Below are 18,269 nucleotides of genomic sequence, written 5' to 3' on the forward strand. Positions count from 1 at the left end.
CTGCCTTAGAATAGGTCTTACACTGTTGTCAGATCAAACGATTTTATTTCTCAACTATCTAGAAATGTGTGCGAGACATTATCTGTAATACCAACACTTGAAAGTCTTAAGTGAAGTATTTCAGGATACAGCGGGATGTGGCTTAATGTGATCCCACTCTAGTTTGACTGGACGGAAGATTTACAGTTGATTTTGATGGAAATAGGACCACTTTTATCAGTACTGTATTGCGGAATCGGCAAATTTGGGTTTTGCTGTTCTCAAAACTATCTTAGCCCTTAGCAGACCAGATAGCGATGCTTTTGTGATTTAGGGAGATCCTCAGTGGTGATAACAGTTGATAGACCAGTTTTGCTTTTTGAGTGTTGCATTTGACCCACTAGACCAAATCAAGATTTTTTTTCTAATGGCCAAGTCAAGTTTTTATTTTAAAAAAATATATATATTTATAAATAATTTAAATTATTTATTTATAAAAGTCAGTTTTTATTTAAAACTAGTGACTCTCTATTTATATTTTCTAGTTATGTGAACTAGAGATAATGTGTTACTACACCTAGTGTCAAAGAGTAAAAGTCTTTTGAACTTGGTAGTTGCTGACTACGAAGTCATATATATATATATATATATTTGTTACAGAAGCTTTGTTTATTAATTTTCCTTCCTCCTCATCTTCATATATTCATCCTTCATCAATTCATCCTTCTCATTTCTGATTGCATGCCTCACCAGTATGCTATGTATAATGCCACAGATACTTATGGATATCTAAGGTACATTGCCCTTTTTAACTAGTTATCACATAGTTTTATTTAAGATCTCACATGATAAATAAACCATTCATTTGTGTATCCAAACAGTTCTCTTGATATTTTGCTTCATTTAAAAACCTTAAAGTATTCTTTAAGAAGAAAACACAGGATTTATTTTTGTGTGGCTTTTTGATATGCATTGATAGTTTGATTTATAATGACCATGTCCCTAATCATATCTCTGCCTACTTATTTTTCATCCTGAACTTCTCAAAGGTGGTATTTAGTTTAGTGTCATACAACACTATAGATCTGCCAACAGCAAAAGCATACAGAGCAATATATAATTATTCAACCACAGAGTTAAAGTTTCTAGACCCTATCTATATCCACAGAAAATCACTTGGCCGTAAACCTCCAAAGCCATTGCTTGTGTTTTGATTTTTCTGCTTGAGCTGCTGCTAAAAAACAAACAAACAAACAAAAAAAGCACCTGGGAGTTTAATTGCTCATTATACTTAAATCTACAAAGTATTATGGACCAAAACATTCTTTCCTGTGCAAGAAGTATATACATATTAATCTAGATGTTGTACTAAAGTTTCATCACTTTGTAGATGTATTCTTCAGAGTATTCTCATGCTCAGTTTCATGCATATTGGTAGCCTTTCTCATAGGTTGGTATTCTTTTAGAGGGTCTGGAGATGTAGTGCGCAACCTGATACTTAGAGCTGTGAAGAAGTACTATCTATAGACTATAAGCTATGCTTATATTTTGGTCTTTCAGACTTGTGTTCTCTTTTCATTGAGAGGATTGGATCCAATGTAAATTTTGGATATAATCAATAGTTGCTTATTCTCCTGTTCAACATGTATGCAGTAAGTGATGATATTGTATTATGAGGTTATCTTCCTTTAGGTGTTTGTATCTGCCTCTGTTTTTGGTAATTTTTTGCCTAATGATTATAGGCTTTCCAGCTACTGCACCTTGGATGAGAGCTGTTTGGCTTAAAGTAGCTGAGAAAGATAGATGTGATATTGTCCAGAAACAATTGGCAGAAGTGCTAAAAGTAAGTTCATCTTCTTGCCAATTGAATTATTATAACACCTATTATTTGAGTCTTTAAAGCATGTTCTATTGTTTGTCCTGGATTATCTATTCATTGTTTTTTTCCACGTTCGGTTTGTTATTGAGAGGGAATTTTTGTGTAAGACAACATGATCACAGCATTTTCTTTAGAAATGAGCCACCTTTGTTGCCCTTCAACTGACAACACAGTACATAGACAAAGAATAAATACCAGCTGAACAGAATTTGGAGACTTACTCATTTTAGGAGTTTCCACTTAGAGACCAACAATTATTTTCTGTTGTTGGTTTAGAGAGGATTTATTTCTGTTTGATAAAATCGTGTGAGCTTTCGATCCTCTGTCATTCTCTACATAATGTATACTAAAACATCAAGAGAAATGAACTGCGTGATGGTCAGATTTTCCTGAACCTGTGCTGAGATGCTGGTGGCACAGGACTGTTAATAAATGGGCTTTCCTCTTACAGTGCTTGGAGCTTTATTCCAAACGGTGTTTCCTTTGGTCTGTTTTCCAGGAGGATGTGAGGTTTGATTGTTTTCTTGCACAGATGCTTTCAGTTTAATACATATAAATCTGGAATTCTTTATTGTCAGTTTGTATTTCTTTCATGTACGTGCTTGGAGCTGAAAGTCAATGCATGCTGATCTGAATAATGGAGTATTTAATTGTAGAACTGCCTTTCTTTTTTGTGTAATCCTTTTGAGTTTTTGAGTAGGATTTTGCCATACAAAGGGTATTTGATTGGAATAAAAAAACAAAGACAAATATTAGATTAGTCATGGGATAAGATTTACTACTACTTAAGACATTTATCACTTTAATAAGGGAAAGAAAATTGCAGAGTTCCAAATGTGGGTTTGTTGTTTCTCCTGCTCAGAAATGTAATGCATTGTTAAAGTATTACAACTTTATGTTAAAGCATGTATGATTTTATTTAAAAATAACATTAATTGAACAAACTAAGGTATCTTGTTAGGCCATTTAGAAATATGTATTTTCTCTCCCATAATGCTCTTACAAGCGCTGCTACCTGAATATAATTATAAAAATAAAGAATCAATATACAAAAGAAATAATAGGTAACATTTACTATAACTCTTTCAGATATCAACTTGCAAATTGATTCAAATGTTAAAACCTAAAAAGCAGTATGACCACATAACAGTTCATATATTCTGTTTGAAGATACTGCATAAAGAGACTGACAATGGTTTCTTCATGGTTGTTAGCGATAGTAACCGTTATGCTTGCAACTTGTGTTTCTTTTCAACCCATGTGGCAAAATGATGCCTCCCAGAGGTAAGTTTTGGTATTGGCGAAAGGTGCTGCAAGGAACAGGGGTACCTCAAAGACTCGTGCACTGGAGAAGCCTCAAGACGATATAAAATCCTACGGACGATGCAGGTGTTCAGAGAACTCTTGTTTGCTGGTATTTCACACTCACTTTACACAGATATAAATTTCTGCATTACCCAGCATCTGCTGAATCAATTTTACTGCCTATATGGGAGTAGGAGAAAAGCATTGGCACTCTGGAGTAATGGAACTAGTCACACATTTAATAATAAGTAACAGAACATAGGGAAGTTTTATTTCATTTATTGTTGCAAAATCGTTGGCTTCATATTACTTTTAGAAATACTGGCGAGCTCTAATCTGGAAAACATATCAAATCCTTGAGATATCCATAAGCAATTAATCTTTTCAGTTTCTGTTTTAAAACCTGTAGAGCTAATAAAGCTAGGTTTGTTATAACAACACTGCCTGTTTCATTGGAATAGAATTTATAACTTCTATTATTTTAAATACACATTTAGGTTTTAATTCTTGTGTGGGTGTAGTAGCTTTGTTGCCTTGTATACTGATAATGGAAAATTTTATTTTCCTTAAAAAAAAATAATGAAGGAAGGAAGGAAAAAAGTGTAAATTCTGTACATTTCATTATGGAACATTTATAAGATGATTTCCATGACAACCATATAATAAGATTCATATTTACTTTGTTTCTGAGTTCTCAATGTCTTTTTAATGACTCCCGTGTAATTAAAACAGAATGCATAATTTGTGAGATTACATAATATATATCAGTTTTGTTTGCATGATGCTGAATAATGTCAATACATGCACAATAAACTGTTTAAAAGCCTTACATGGATTCTTCCATTTGTTGCAGAACTGTGAGAAACTAGAAAATAATTTTGATGACATCAAGCACACGACTCTTAGTGAGCGAGGAGCACTTCGAGAAGCAATGAGGTAAGTCTGGGTCACCATAGCAACAGTCACAGATGTGGTAAAGAAAGAGTCATTCTTCATTATTGGGGGAACAAATGAGTTCATTGCCACCATTCAGCTCTATTCTCTAAGGTATTAATTTGTCAGTGGAGAGGCTTCCCTTGAGGCTGTACTTTGGTTTTGAAGCTGCATAAATGTTAAGCCTGACTGCACAGTAAAAAACGTAAATGTTTAATTTGTTATTTAAAATGCTTAAGGGGTGCCTTGCTTTATATTTATACTAAACTGTGAGTGAATGAAAATATTGTTCATCTAAATTCTGTAAGTGTTAAAGAAATTGTATAATGCTGTTTGAACAAACCTGTGTTTGCTTCTAAATTGGATTTGATTTTTATGTATGTAGTGGCCTGTGTACTCTGATTTTATCACCATATTTACATGATTTTGGTTTCCTTAATGGAATTTTAAAATGTATCGTGTATTTCATATATTGTGGAGATGTATATTTTGCTTAATATCCTCTTATCACTTCATGTAATGCTTATTGGATGGGGGTTAAAAGTAGTCAGTACACGAATCTTTTCCTAACACCATTACTTGCGCTGTAGAATATCTGGGAACAGGACTACAAAGAAACTCACCAGCTATAGTGCCTGAAAAAAGGGAATGATCGGTGTGATAAAAGGAGGTGGAATTAGAGACAGGTTTTCTAAGATAACTTGCTAAATAAATTCAGAAAGAATGGTAATTTTAGGATTATCTTTGTATCAGAAAATCAGAGTAACCTATACTTTGAAAGGTTTTGAAAGACAGACAGCAAGGTGTAATGATGCACACATCACTTCATTTCTCTTGCCTAATGTCAAAGTAACTTCTTAAATTTGCATTTGCACAGTAAAAAATAAAAACAGCAAAAATATTGAGAAGAGTTTGAAAAACTAATTACACTCATTTGCTATGATTGTGTTCATAATTTCTTTACATTTATGGATGTGTGTGAATGACTTTATTTGCGTGACTCTGAATGACTTTATGTTCATGATGCTCGTGTCTCATGAACACTGCTATGAATAACTGTTTGTAAAGATGTTTTGCAATTGCAAATTTGAAATGCAACCTGCCTCTTTTAAAGCCTTACTTATTACCTCCAAATTATATTCTTTCCTTTCTGAAATATTCAGAAAATTATTTCAAATAAAGGTTTAGGGAACATTTGGTGTGTGAAACTACTTTTAGTATTTTCAGCAAGCTGGGTTTCAAGTTGCTGGTCTCCTGTAACAACATTCCATGGATGGTTTGCGGCGTTTTGTGCTACATGACTCAGCACAGTTAATCTTTTAAAAACTTGGAAGCTGACAGCTATTTGGTGATAAACATTCACTAGCAAACAGATCTTTGGCATTTCAAAGGTCATGTATCTGTTACAAGGACTGTATACAAGATTCTTATGATTCTATGCATTGCATACAATAAAAAGCACTCTCCAAACTCATAAATTTGCATCTTGGCCATTTCTGGTAGCATACAAACCATTCTGAGAAATAGTCATTGATTAAGTGTGACAGATACTGTGCAGTGCTAGAATTCTCTTAATCGCAGGCAATGTTATATATATATATATATATATATATAATTATATAGTTCTTTTTTTTCTTAGATATTTTTATGGAGGTAAAGAAAATACCTGACTTACTACATAAACACTGTACCGTGTTTTTACAGAATACTTGAGTAACACATAAAACGTGCAAGAGATTAGAGGGGTGTATGTGTGTAGTTGCATGTTGTTGTTTTTTTCAAACATAAAAAGGCATTTATTTTAGGCTGTACAGTTCCTTTCAGCTGCTGCACAGTCACCACATATCCTCGATAGCTTCATTTTTCTGTTTGGATCCCAAGATAATCTGCAACATATTTAATTCTAGCAATATCTCTTTGACAGATGAAAGTTCACTCTGTTTTCCCGTCACCATAGTGGACGTTGGACCAAGTGTGGGAGAACGTAGGTTTTCTGGCATTGGTATTGAGATACCTTCTTCCTTTTTGCTGGGGAAGCATGTGGAGAGGTTTGCACATTGCACAGAGGCACTAAAATCATATGGGCATGAAAGCAACAACAAAAAATCCTAGTTGGATAGCTAAGCGGATGTATGTGGATCTCAGATGAGCCTTAAGTTGAGTGGGCAGTCTGCCCAAATCCTCACTGATTTCCCAGAGTAGTACTACTGGTCTGCCAGATGAGAGACACAATGAACATTTTTCCCCAGTGCTCCTGTTTGGAACTAGACCTTCCGTTTTAACTTTCTCTTTGAGAAAAATGGTCAATTTAATATGGGTTTCAGTACATTTGTAGTCTATGAATATCACTGTGCTCCACATAAACACTAATAACCAAGAAGGGTCTTGTTCTTTTCCAGCTCTTCAGAAACCAAATGATATACAAATTAAGGATTACTGGAAAATCATGTTTCTTGTTTATATATATAAAGAGTGTATGTGGTGTCTGTGTGTGTGTATGTGCAAAATAAACTTTCTGGAAGGTTTTGAAATGATTATAAAGCATATGAACTTTCTCTAGTTCTACTTTACATATTATTATAGACCTTGAATGAGATAATGAGATAAGCTAAGATAGTGTTATCATAAGAATTTGGTTTATAGTTGTTTGCATGTAAAATCATAAAGCATTCAATTCATTTCATGTTCTTGTTTTGATGATATACTCTAAAATGTTTATTATATTTTAATGTAACTGTAAAGTTTGAGTGAACAATAAAAATAAATTATTTTTTTGAACAGAGGTTTATGAATGGACAGTGTATTGCTTTACATGCCTTGAAAGTATATACTATAATATAATTAGGTGTTTTATGTAGTTGGCAGAAAAATAGCATAACTTGGCAGAAAAATAGCATATTATATATATAAACTTATAATATCAGGTTACATAAGTAAGAGCATTAAGCTTTTATTAAGCAGGGCTCAATTTGTACTTCATATATTAATCCTTGTAAAAAAAAAAAAAAAATCTGGATCCTGATCCTCAGTGAAGCTTCATTCTAGCAAATCAAAGGAGCTTTTAGATTGGTTTGGTTGCTACATGGAGATACGTGGCATAGGTAACTGTATGCTGACCCTGCTGTCATAGGAGGCTAACCCAGACTGTTGCTGTAACTGTGCCTCTGGGAATGTACAGTAAAGCAGTCCTGAGAACTTTTAGAACAAACAAGCAAACCCTGCCTCCAGTTGCTATAAAGTACGTTTTAGCAGAAATGTGGAGGAAATCCAAGCCCAATCATTTAGTATATATTTAGAGGAAAAGAAGATGTAAATTAAGATTTAAGCTAGGTTTAACAAGGTGAAGGACAAATTTCAGAAAGCAACACATGGCAGGAAGGGAGTTTTTTTTCTTTTTTTTTTTTTTCTCTCCACTGAATCCATTTGTTTGCAGTATGTACAAACATACTGATAAGATCCTCCCAAGCCTCCCCTGCTCGAGGCTAAATGCCCCCAATGCTCTCAGCCTTCCCTCATGGGGCAGACGCCCCAGTTCCTCCATCACCTCAGTGCCCTTTGCAGGACTCACTCTGGTAAGGCCACGTCCCTGTCGTGGGGAGCCCGGCTCTGGGCTCAGCGCTCTGGGTGTCCCACCAGTGCTGGGCCGTGGGGAGGGATCACATCCTTTGGCCTGCCGGTGATGCTTGGCCTGATGCAGCCCAGGGCACTGCTGGCCTTTGCTGTGAGGACACGTGGCTGGCTGGTGGTCAGCTTGTCCTCCCCAGGGCCTTTCTTGCAAAGCTGCTTGCCAGACGGTTGGCCTCTGCCTGTGCTGGTGCCTGGGCTTGTTCCTCCACAGGTGCAGGACTTAATTTATCTAATTTTCTTTGAACTTTTTGAGATTCCTTTTGGCTTATTTCTCCAATCCTGTTGATGCCTCTCTGAACAGCAGCACAACCCTTTGGAGTATCAACTGTTCCTCACAATGTTCCAACATCTGCAGACATTCTGAGGGGTTACACCTTAGTGACAGGGAACTGAACTATGCACATACAGTATTGCATCTGAAATTATGGTGCGTTGCTTGTAAGCACTCTACTAATGATATGCTTTAGGCATATGTCTAGCATAGTTTTCATGAACTTGGTTGGTGTCAGACAAATGAAGCCAGAGCGAATCCTGTGAATCTGGCAATGCGGTTATTTACTTAGTGATGTGGTGGCTTATGGATGTGAGCAATCAGCTAGTAAGACTGGTGAGATGTTTTATACATGAATAGGTCTTACTTGTAGGTAAATACATCTACAGTCTGTCTTCTGAATGTTGGCCGAGTTGCGTGAAAGCTTTGCAAGTGAAAATTAAAGCTGAATATTTTTTCTATAGACTTTATGTTAATAAAGAAAGATTTAAACATATTTCATATTTCCAAGTAGGAAAGAAGAGAGAGAAAGTTTACTAGTCTGTTTGGACCAGTCTAGAAAGGCATCAAACTTCATTTGGAATTTTCTTTTGCATTCGCAAATTTGCATACTGTTTTGGATAATGTGAACATGGGAGTGAGACTTCAGCTATGATTTCCAGTTTGACAGAAGCAGTTTCTGTTAATGATATTCACTCTGTTGTCTTGACAACTGTGTAAGTTGGGGTTAGTAATAATCAAGCTGCTTTTAGTATGATCTAGACTCAGATGTATTTGACAAACAGTTTCGATGGCTGGGCAAAACCCAAGGAAGTTATACTGTAAGAAGTTCCATGACTTCACAAGTGTTTGTGGGTTTACAGAATTATAGTAAGAGATTTTAAAAACTGTGGGCAAAAGTATGCAGTGCAAACTACAAAATGTCTAATAACCTGCTTGTTAGGGCTTCAAGTCCGTACTGTGCACAGTAAACATATCAGTGCTGTGTTTATCTGTGCAATTCCTGAAAAATATTTTTTTTTGGTGGGGGAGAGGAGGAAAAAAAAAAAAAAAAAACACACAAAAAAATGAGCTAACACTTTTCTCACCCTTCAGTGGACAGGAGCCTGTTTCTGCTTTTGAGCCATTTAGTTTTATAATTTAAGGAAAAAATTGGATAACAGTCAAAAATTTGCTTTTTAGCAAACTGCAGGAGATGTTGTCTGATGTTGGTACTGAAAGAGATTTTGAAAACCACTGTGGCAGATGGCTTACCACAAAGACTCCAAAGATGCCATGCAGTGGGTGCAGTGTCGTACCTTTCAGTGACTAACAGCTACTCATCTGCAAACTGTTAGAGCAGAAAATTGCATTAGAGAATCTTGAGTTCCCTCTATGGGTTCCCCCTTTGTTACTTTTTAAATGGAAGATTTTAAAATATTTCTTAGATTTGTTTTTTTTGTTTTGTTTTGTTTTTTTTTTTTTTTTTTTGCCCTGGATTGCTACTACTAGGCTTATGAATACCTTTAGTTTCATCAGCTTGTACACTCGAAAAGGCATAGGTTCATCTTGAAAATAAAAAAAAAAAAAAAAAAAAAAAAAAGAAAAAAGTGTGGAGATAAATTGAGGAAGCTTGCTGATGGCCTTGTACAGCTTTCTGTAGGTTATTGATATTTTTATTTATTTATTTTTTATGTTCAGGGGCTGTGAATGATTTAATTGGAAGGTGCTTATACTATTTTAGATCATAAAAAAAAGTCTGGGACACACTAGCTGGGCATGTTACAGCTTTGTCAAAGGATCACGGTGTTTTTATTCAAGCTGTTGAAGCTCATGCTGTTTTGTCTGTAAGTCATGAATTTAATCTCCACTGTAGCCAACCTACATGGCGTATCACATTCCACATGTGCTCAAGAAACTACTACAGTAACATCAGTTTTGTGTGGAGACAGAAACCAGTTTGCCTTTACCAATGCTGCTTTAAATATTTGCTCTTGTTTTTTTGAAACATTTATTGAAGTTCTCAAAATCCTCTAAAAACGTTATCTGTCTTCCCTCCTCTCCATCATGTCCTTTTGAAGTCACTGGGCTTTGTATTGCCATGGGCGTCTCTGGTGCTATTCTCCTTGGAGTTCAAGATAGAAAGCAGAGCTTGGACTGAGGATACAATAGTCTTTGTTCAAAACTGCATTATTATGTGGTTTGTGTCTTTGCATTGTTACGTTCATCATGGCCAGATCATAATTATCTTTTCTGATTATAGTGTGTTTAGAACACTTCAGTTTTACTGAGTATTAGTAGCTATGCTTACATTTTTCTTTTTGCTACCTCTCAGGAATCTTGACTTACGCTGTACCAGGTGTTGCAGTTCTGGAGATAAGAGTAAATCTCCATTTTCCTAGAAATGTTTTGTATATTGGGATGAGAGTGTTTCAGAGATTAAACTGGGTCCAACTCTGCCCCAAGATACTTAACTTTCATCAAAGTTAATCTGCCCTTCCTCTGTAGACTTCTGAACTTAAATCCTGTTTACTTACTTGAGGCTATCTGGGAGAGCTGTAGACTTCTGAACTTAAATCCTATTTACTTACTTGAGGCTATTTAGGAGAGCAGGAAAAGATTTTCAGTAAAACAAGTAGATTCCGGTTCAACATTAAATTTAAATAGTAAGATCCTAATGTGTTGGATTTTTTTCAATAAATTAGTTGTGTAAGAAGTTGTGCAGTACTGCACATTTAGCTATTTGTCTACAGACTTTTGGAGAAACAATTTCCATTTGTGATTCTAAAGAGGCTTTACAGGAGAACCTCTTTTATTGAAGTTGCTGTTGAAAAAGTTGGTTGGCAGCCAGTTAAGCCCTGGACCACTTTAGGCACTACTGAGCCACATTGCTTGTTCGTATGTATATAGCCATTCTAGGGTATATTGTGCTAGTAGAGAAATTGCCATTTTAGGGATAAATTCCTTGACTGCCAAAATCATGGGCAAGGGCTGGTTAATACTACAGGAGAGGGGAGAACACTGCTGTTCAAGTAGATGCAGATGAAATCCCTGATTTTCCTTCTCTAATACAGGAAGCCATTTAACTAGCAGGAACTAGACAGCATAAATTGTTTTGCTCTTTTCAGGTTGAATTAGATATATTTCAGTGAGTGTAAAACTGTACCTCCTTGTATTCCCTGCTTCTGTGATCAATTTTTATTATTTTATTCTACTTGGGCATGCTGGATGAGTGAAGACTTTACCCCTAAATTGGAAGGGCCTGAGTAATCTTTTGGTGCTGCTAAACATTTTGTTGTCCAATAGTGTAACAAAGTAATAACACACAAAATGTATTTTTCTTAATATTATAACTGGGAACAGAGCTCTGAAATGTAACTCTCTTAATATTTTCTCTTCTATCATGTTCATTTAATTCTTGATGTAAGACAAGAATTCATTGCTCCTGTACTGAGTGTGTGAAACCACGAGTTGATAATGGTAGCTCAGTGTTTGCAAAATAAAGTGTCGTTCCTGTAGTGTGGTCCAATTACACAATAGTAAAGCAGGGATGTAACACAGCAATGCTGCTTTCCTATTTGTTTCAGTAAGTTTAGCACAGCGGGAGATGTGGCATTCTTCCAAGATAATGCGTCAAGTTTACAGTTGGCTGGAAGTGCAATGGAAGTTATTCTAAGACTTCACATGCTGGCTAATAACTCTGGTTGAATGTGTGAGATAACACCAAATACGTTTCATAAGACAACTATTTCATTGCAAGGATTTTATATCTTAATTTTGAGACACTATGGTATTCCAGAGATATTTGAACAAGCATCTCTGTATATGCTGCATTTACAGCATTGCAGTTTTAGTGATCGAGTGTAATTTCTGTATGGGTAGAGCTCACATACGTTATTTCAAGGAACCTGCTGAATCTTATGAAGCCAGAAATAACTTCTCCATTAATTTGGTCAAATGATGTAAATGCGTATCTAATGTTTTTGAGGAAAGATATATCTAAAATAACAACAACTGTAAAACAGTAGCATTTCTTTTTGAAGCTTATAGAACTAGTAACATATCAGTAATTTGGCAGGTAGGGAGAAATCAGAGATGGCAAGGCATCTTTCTCAGTAGTGAGACCTGGGGGTTGGATAAGAATGTACAAGATTTTTTTGCTGTTTATATCATTTCAGTAATTTTGCCACCACTTTAAAGCCATTCTGCAAATAAATTTTTAAAATCCAATGTAGTAGACACCACTTGCACAAGGTCTGGCAGTAGACTACCACAACTCTTTCAAAGGTGTGTTAATATTCTTTTAAAATTTTGAATGAACCTTTCTCAGTAAAATGAACACATTAAAATAGCATAGGAGTAGCTCTATAAACTTCTTGTTATCTCTCAGCATGCTTCAAGTATGAGGTGGAACAACTACTATTTAAGGAGTATTAGAAAATAGTTCACAATTTTGGAGTTCATCTTCAGCATCATTAGCAGTCTCAGAACAGAGGTTAAGTGTATACTAAAAACAATATTTTTTTTTTTCTTTTTGAGGGGGGAACCCCAGATACAGGATGTTATTTAGTTTTTAGAAGGTTATTGAACGCTGTCATAGGTGAAAATACCATCTGTACTGTGCCTGGCTATATTTTGTGATTATAAAGGTAAAATTCCTAATCCTAGGTATTTTGTATCCCCACTACTCATTTCTCAATCTGTCTTCTAAAAAAGAATATCTGACATATCAGAAATATTCTCTACGTTAGTAAGTTTAGGCTTACAGTAATTGCTGTGAGCTTCTAAAGCTTGCCAAAGATCTTTAGTTACATACATGCACTTTCCTGAAGCATTTCTGTATGCCTTTGGCAGCATTGATCTGGTAAATGGAAGGTTGTTTGTCATTGGCAGCATTTGTCTTTGCAGGAAGCGTGTTTGTTCCAACTGATTGGAGTTGTTTCAGCACTGACACCTGAAGAGTGTATAAAAGAAAATAAAGAACTGAGAAAATTCACAGAGTTTAGAGAAAGAAAAAAAAAAATCCAACAGGCTTGGCAAATGCTCTTTCAGGCTGAAGTAGTGTCTGGTGTGTGGGGAAAAATGACCACTGATTTAGCAGAGTATCAAGGCTCTGTATAGAGCTAGCAATGCAAAGGTGACTGCAGACAGTTATTAACAGGACTGGAAGATGGGATCAGTACTAAGAGTATCCTTCAGTAATTCTTACCAGCATTAACAGCACATGCCAATTGCCCATGTAGCTAATATAGTGAGTTTGCTGGCTGCAAAAGTATGTTGTGAATGCAGTCTGGGTTTAAGGGTCCTTGTTCATCAGAATTGGCTCACACAGTGGTGAGTGGAGAAAGAGTGAGAGTTGAGTGGATGAGGGCACGTGCTTATTTGGCAAAGGATATATGTTGAATTCCTGGGCCTACTGTGGCAACGATCAGAGTGCCTTCCAGATGAATAATTGAGTATAGGGTGGTCAAAATTTTCCTCTCAGCAGTGACATAATTTGGCATAGCATGTGCCAATATTTAATGAAGAATACACACTTGGGACATTCCGAGCTGGCTTTATGCCCCTACAGCTGCTTTTAGAACTCTGAAAGCTTTATTTTGGATTGGGAAAAAAAAACAACCAAACAAAAAACAACGATAAAAAACAAACACATCTGAACATCACCTGTCAGGGATTTTGGGGACAGTATCTTGTGGTAGCAATCACGAAAGGAGGATCAGTCAGAGATAAAGATCAAAACTACAGAGTGACAAAACATGCTTGTCCCTGGATATTCTGGATCAGAGTATCTGCTCGACACCTTGGTTTGCTTTGATGACTGACATTGACACTGAGATACTGCTGCCTTTTCAGTAACAAAATTCCAGCTAAACCACTGAGCCCGCGTATGTAACATGCTGTGATTTTTTTCACCTGTTTCCTTATGGACAAACATATACTGAGAGAACAAGGTGTTACAGTATGAGTTTCTGATGCTATGTAAACAGGCCTGTAAAAAAGTAGGAGAATGTAAAAAGCAAGAGAAATATCCAGTTTATTGAGGATATTTCTATCTTTCATCCAAGTTCTCATACCTGCTACTGTGCCAAGCAGATCGACTGGAAGGATTAAACTGTATTTTGTTTATTGTTACCAAGCAGTGATAAGTTACCTCCTTAAATTCCATACTTCAGTGTTTTCCAGAGGTTCAATTGTTATTGCAATGAATTTTCACCAGTAAATTTGTAAGTATTTCCATGCATTGCGTGGCAGCATGTCATCTTTCAGCGTGGAACTCTTTTTGTGGTAATAGTGCAGCGTAATAACATGGAGCATTCAGCAGGTGAAAGGACAGCGCCTCTCAGGTAAAGTTGGAATTATTTATGAAAACATAGCCTCTATTATTATTGTCCTCCTAAATATGCAACTTAGTGCTGTATATTTGCACTTAAATTGTCATTTAGGAATTAATGTGGAAAATGAATAGCAGAAAGCAAACGTTCAGCAATTTTATGCTGCTTCCTGGCTGCAGTTAGAACAATGGGTCAAAGGCACTAAATATAATCTGCTAATTTGCTCATTTTATTTTTTCCTTTTGAATTCTTCCAGTCAATGGATAATGGTCAGTTAATAGAATTAAATCTATTGCTTCATTATTTTTTTTTTTTTCATTTTAAAGGAGGGAGAAGGATTTTTCTCATCATCTTCACTGATTGCCAAGTTATTTGTATGTAGGGAGAAGATTCTTTTTGTATAATCAATCTGCTGCTACCCATTTTACTGCCAAGCATTCCTTCTCTATGGTAGCGTAATGTTACCTAGGGAACAGCTTAAAGCTGACACATACAGTGGTGCCACAAATTAATTTCACAGTTATCAGGATATAGGGTGATAACAACAACATGAGCTACTGTGAAATTACCATTGTTCCCATTGAGTTACAGTGTAATTATTACTTTTGTGGCAACTATGCAAATAACTCATGTCACCACTGTAGGATGGGATGTGCTTTCCTTTCTCTGATTCAGTACTTTGTGCTTCAGAGACATCTTTATGTACTATAAACTAGAGCTGTGCTTTGAATTGAAATCTAAATGTGGTTATGTCTTGCAAAACAAAAACAAAACAACAAAAATCATAAAAAAAAAAACCAACCACAAGCAAGTTAAAAAAAGAAAAAACAAACAACCCTAACACTTAAGAGACAAAACCAAAAAAAATCCTCTGCTGTCTGTCCATTATCAGCTGGAATCATAGCTGCATATGTGTGCTAATTTAACAAAGTAACAATCAAGCTGTTATTTTTCCATTATTTCCAGCATGAAATTGGGAATCTTCCTTCAAGAAGGGAGCTTTGGGATAGTTACTTTTATTAAGGGACAATTTCAGGTTTCATTGCTGCCACTTTATGGCAGCTGTTTGATGGAAGGGGACAGGGAAAGAAATTTGATTACATTATATATTCTTATATCAATAGGCAGGAAAAAATACCGTTCCCAATATATAAGAAAAAAACAATAACAACCTGCAGCTGCTGAAGCTTAATTATAGCAGAAAACAAGGTCATGTAATGTGGTGAAGTGGGCATGGGTGCTCCTTGTATCACTTAAAACCAGAATTAAGTATGCTTTGGGGGACTGCAGGTTAGGAAGGTAAGTTCAGTGATTATTTTTCCTCCTCTTCTTCATTAGATTGGTATTTCCAAATGTTTCTACAGGGAGTTAAGATGTGCAACTTGCAGTTGTGTATGAATAGCTCACCTTAAACTCCTTTTAAAATTGCCATTTTAAATAAGTGGCTGATGACCAGATTTTCAAAATTGCTGAGAAACTAAGAGCTTTAAATATTTAAATCCTAAGGAGGAAGAAAGAAAATTTTGAGACAAATCATTTAGAAAAAATATCATAGATACCATTACATGGGAAGAATAAGCAAATGAGACCTAATTAAATAGGTCTGTAACAAGCAAAAATCTGTATGCATATGGTAATTCAGAATTATCAAAATTATGAGCGCAAGATAAATTTCACTGAAGGACAAGATTTTTGATGATGAGTCTTCCTTCTATGAAGTTAATGAAACTTCATTGAAAAATAACCCTAATGGAATGATGATCTCCTTTTTTTTTTTTTTAGTATCTTATTTTATAGTAAATGAAATTGGAGAAAATATTTTCTCATTTTAGTTGTAACTTTTCAAAGATTCTTTTGCAGAAAATGTTTCTTTAATTAAATTCAAAGTATTTTTTAAAATTGCAGATAGCTTGCAAACTGAATCTGTTTCCCAGTTCTTGCTATATTGCACCAACAGAAATATAGAACAGCTTGATAAGCTTGTTTGTGAGAATTGACTTGTGGAGGGATAAATATGAACAATGTTCTGAAGGAACTGTCTGTGTCCATGAGCATTTCTAAAATGTGCATCAGTACTGCATCACCAAGATTTGAGCTGCAGAGATATTGCAAGTTTGTCTGAAATACAACAGTTGCACCTTTGCTCTTGCATGGACGAGCTACCTTTTTTTTTTTTTTTTTTTGAAGTTGTGAATAGAATAATAGTGAAGCTAGTGTAGTAGAGATAACATCCAAATGATTATGGAATGTGAAAAAAACATTCTGGGTGTAAGACTTCCAATATATGTTATCAATGTTTGTTCAAAATAATAATTTTTCTGATGCCATTTCTTTAAAGCAAATGAAAAACAGATGTGATTACAAAATTACAAAACAATGTGTTGTTCTGCATCAAAATACTTCTATTTTTTTTTTTTTTTTTAACTTGGAATACATAAACTGATAAGGTCACTTCCATGAAGTTCCCACCGATCTGTTTTTCTGAATTGCTGTACCTGAAGGAGAATCATTTAAAGCAATAGTTGGGGTATTTTCCAGTAGTCTGTTACTTGTACACCCATCTCTAGGAAAGAAGCATTCCAGTTTCTCTCTGTCTTGATGTTTTTTTTTTCTTTGGGTCAACACAACCTGCTGAGATTTTTCACTGATGTAATACACCAGTACCACATGCATATAAACCCCACAATTGATGGTCAAGGGAGGAAGTAGTCACAAGATAAATAAACCTTATGTTCTGGCTCATTTATTATCCATGTGATGAATAATGGTGAAAAAGTGTATGGTAATTAACAGACTGGCTTCATGGAATGACTCCTGTTTATCATATGTTTGTCACTCTTTTTAAAGGTTTGCTGACAAGTATATTTATTGCAGTGTGAGGAGGTTGCTAATTAATATGGATATTAGCAAGACTTCATGAGAATACTCTAAAAAACACTGTATTTTAAATATTCCTTCCTTTTACTCTCCCCTCGTATCGCTTCTAGTTATTCAAGAGCCAAGCCGATATTTATTGCCACAGTATTGCTCAGGTATGGTGATATTTAACCCATATAAGTTTCATTTGGAAGAAACAGCTTGGTCTGATTAAGAGTTTCTGGAAAATCTGCTGCAGTCCTTGCATGCTGTTCTTAAGAGTCAGCCTTGTGGAAGCAAGTCGTTAAATGTTTAGAGCCGCCAGAGGTGCTCATTGTCCCAGTTTTGGAAGGAGTAGGGGGAGGTCAGGGTTGCTGTTGTACTGTGGGGAACTTTCACTGCTGCTAGAAATGAGCAAGAAGCTCAAATGGTTTCTACAGATCAAATGTCTTTCATACACCTGGTGACCCAAACAAACGGTTTTGCTCGGATGTATGTGTTGTGTAATGAGAGGTGTGTATTTTTTTAATAAAAGTAAATATAATAAAGCTGTTTTTTTGATGAATCTGAAATTGAAAAGTACGATAGACTGTTTCATTAATACATAAACTGAATGCATCTCCAAAACTGATATCGTAAAGTGCCTGGCAATCTGTACAGCAATGATTAAAAATAATTTGCTTGCAAAGTAGAGGAGGCATTACTTTAATTATTTTATTGCTTTTGGTGTGATTTATTTATGGTTTTGTAGGTTTACTGGACTAATAATGATAATTCTGTGCAGCATGTGACATGTCTGTTGTTTGAAAACAGCATGGAAGGCTTGGTCTCTTGCTAATTTTCAAGTAAGGTAGTTTCAGCTTCTCATTTTTTTCTGATGTGTTTCTAATACCTCCCCTCCCACCTGATGACCAGTTTCAGATACCTTGATGGTGAAACAGGAAAGAAAAGTAGGCTTTTCTTGGGGGGGGGGAGGAGGGGAGAGGTTGGTGGTGTTAACCAGATAAGAAAAACAGCTTCCGCATTTAAGATGAAGCACTTTTATTTGGTTCAATTTTGCTAAGGTATTGTACTCCTACTTACCTAGTTTTTTTTACCTAGTTTT

At 35.6% G+C, this 18,269-nt stretch overlaps 1 protein-coding gene across 2 annotated transcripts in view; it reads left to right on the forward strand.

Moving 5' to 3' along the window:
• Positions 1-18,269, forward strand: part of DPYD (dihydropyrimidine dehydrogenase) — a 355,462-nt gene that overhangs the window by 53,637 nt on the left and 283,556 nt on the right. For both annotated transcript variants that reach the window (XM_068690107.1, XM_068690108.1), the window contains one exon: positions 4,017-4,099. In XM_068690107.1, coding sequence (XP_068546208.1) covers positions 4,095-4,099 — 5 coding nt within the window. In that variant the 5' untranslated portion in view covers positions 4,017-4,094. The remainder of the gene's footprint in view (positions 1-4,016; positions 4,100-18,269) is intronic.

The sequence above is a fragment of the Anas acuta genome, chromosome 8 (genome assembly GCF_963932015.1).
Source record: "Anas acuta chromosome 8, bAnaAcu1.1, whole genome shotgun sequence".
In the NCBI taxonomy this organism is placed as follows: Eukaryota; Metazoa; Chordata; class Aves; order Anseriformes; family Anatidae; genus Anas; species Anas acuta.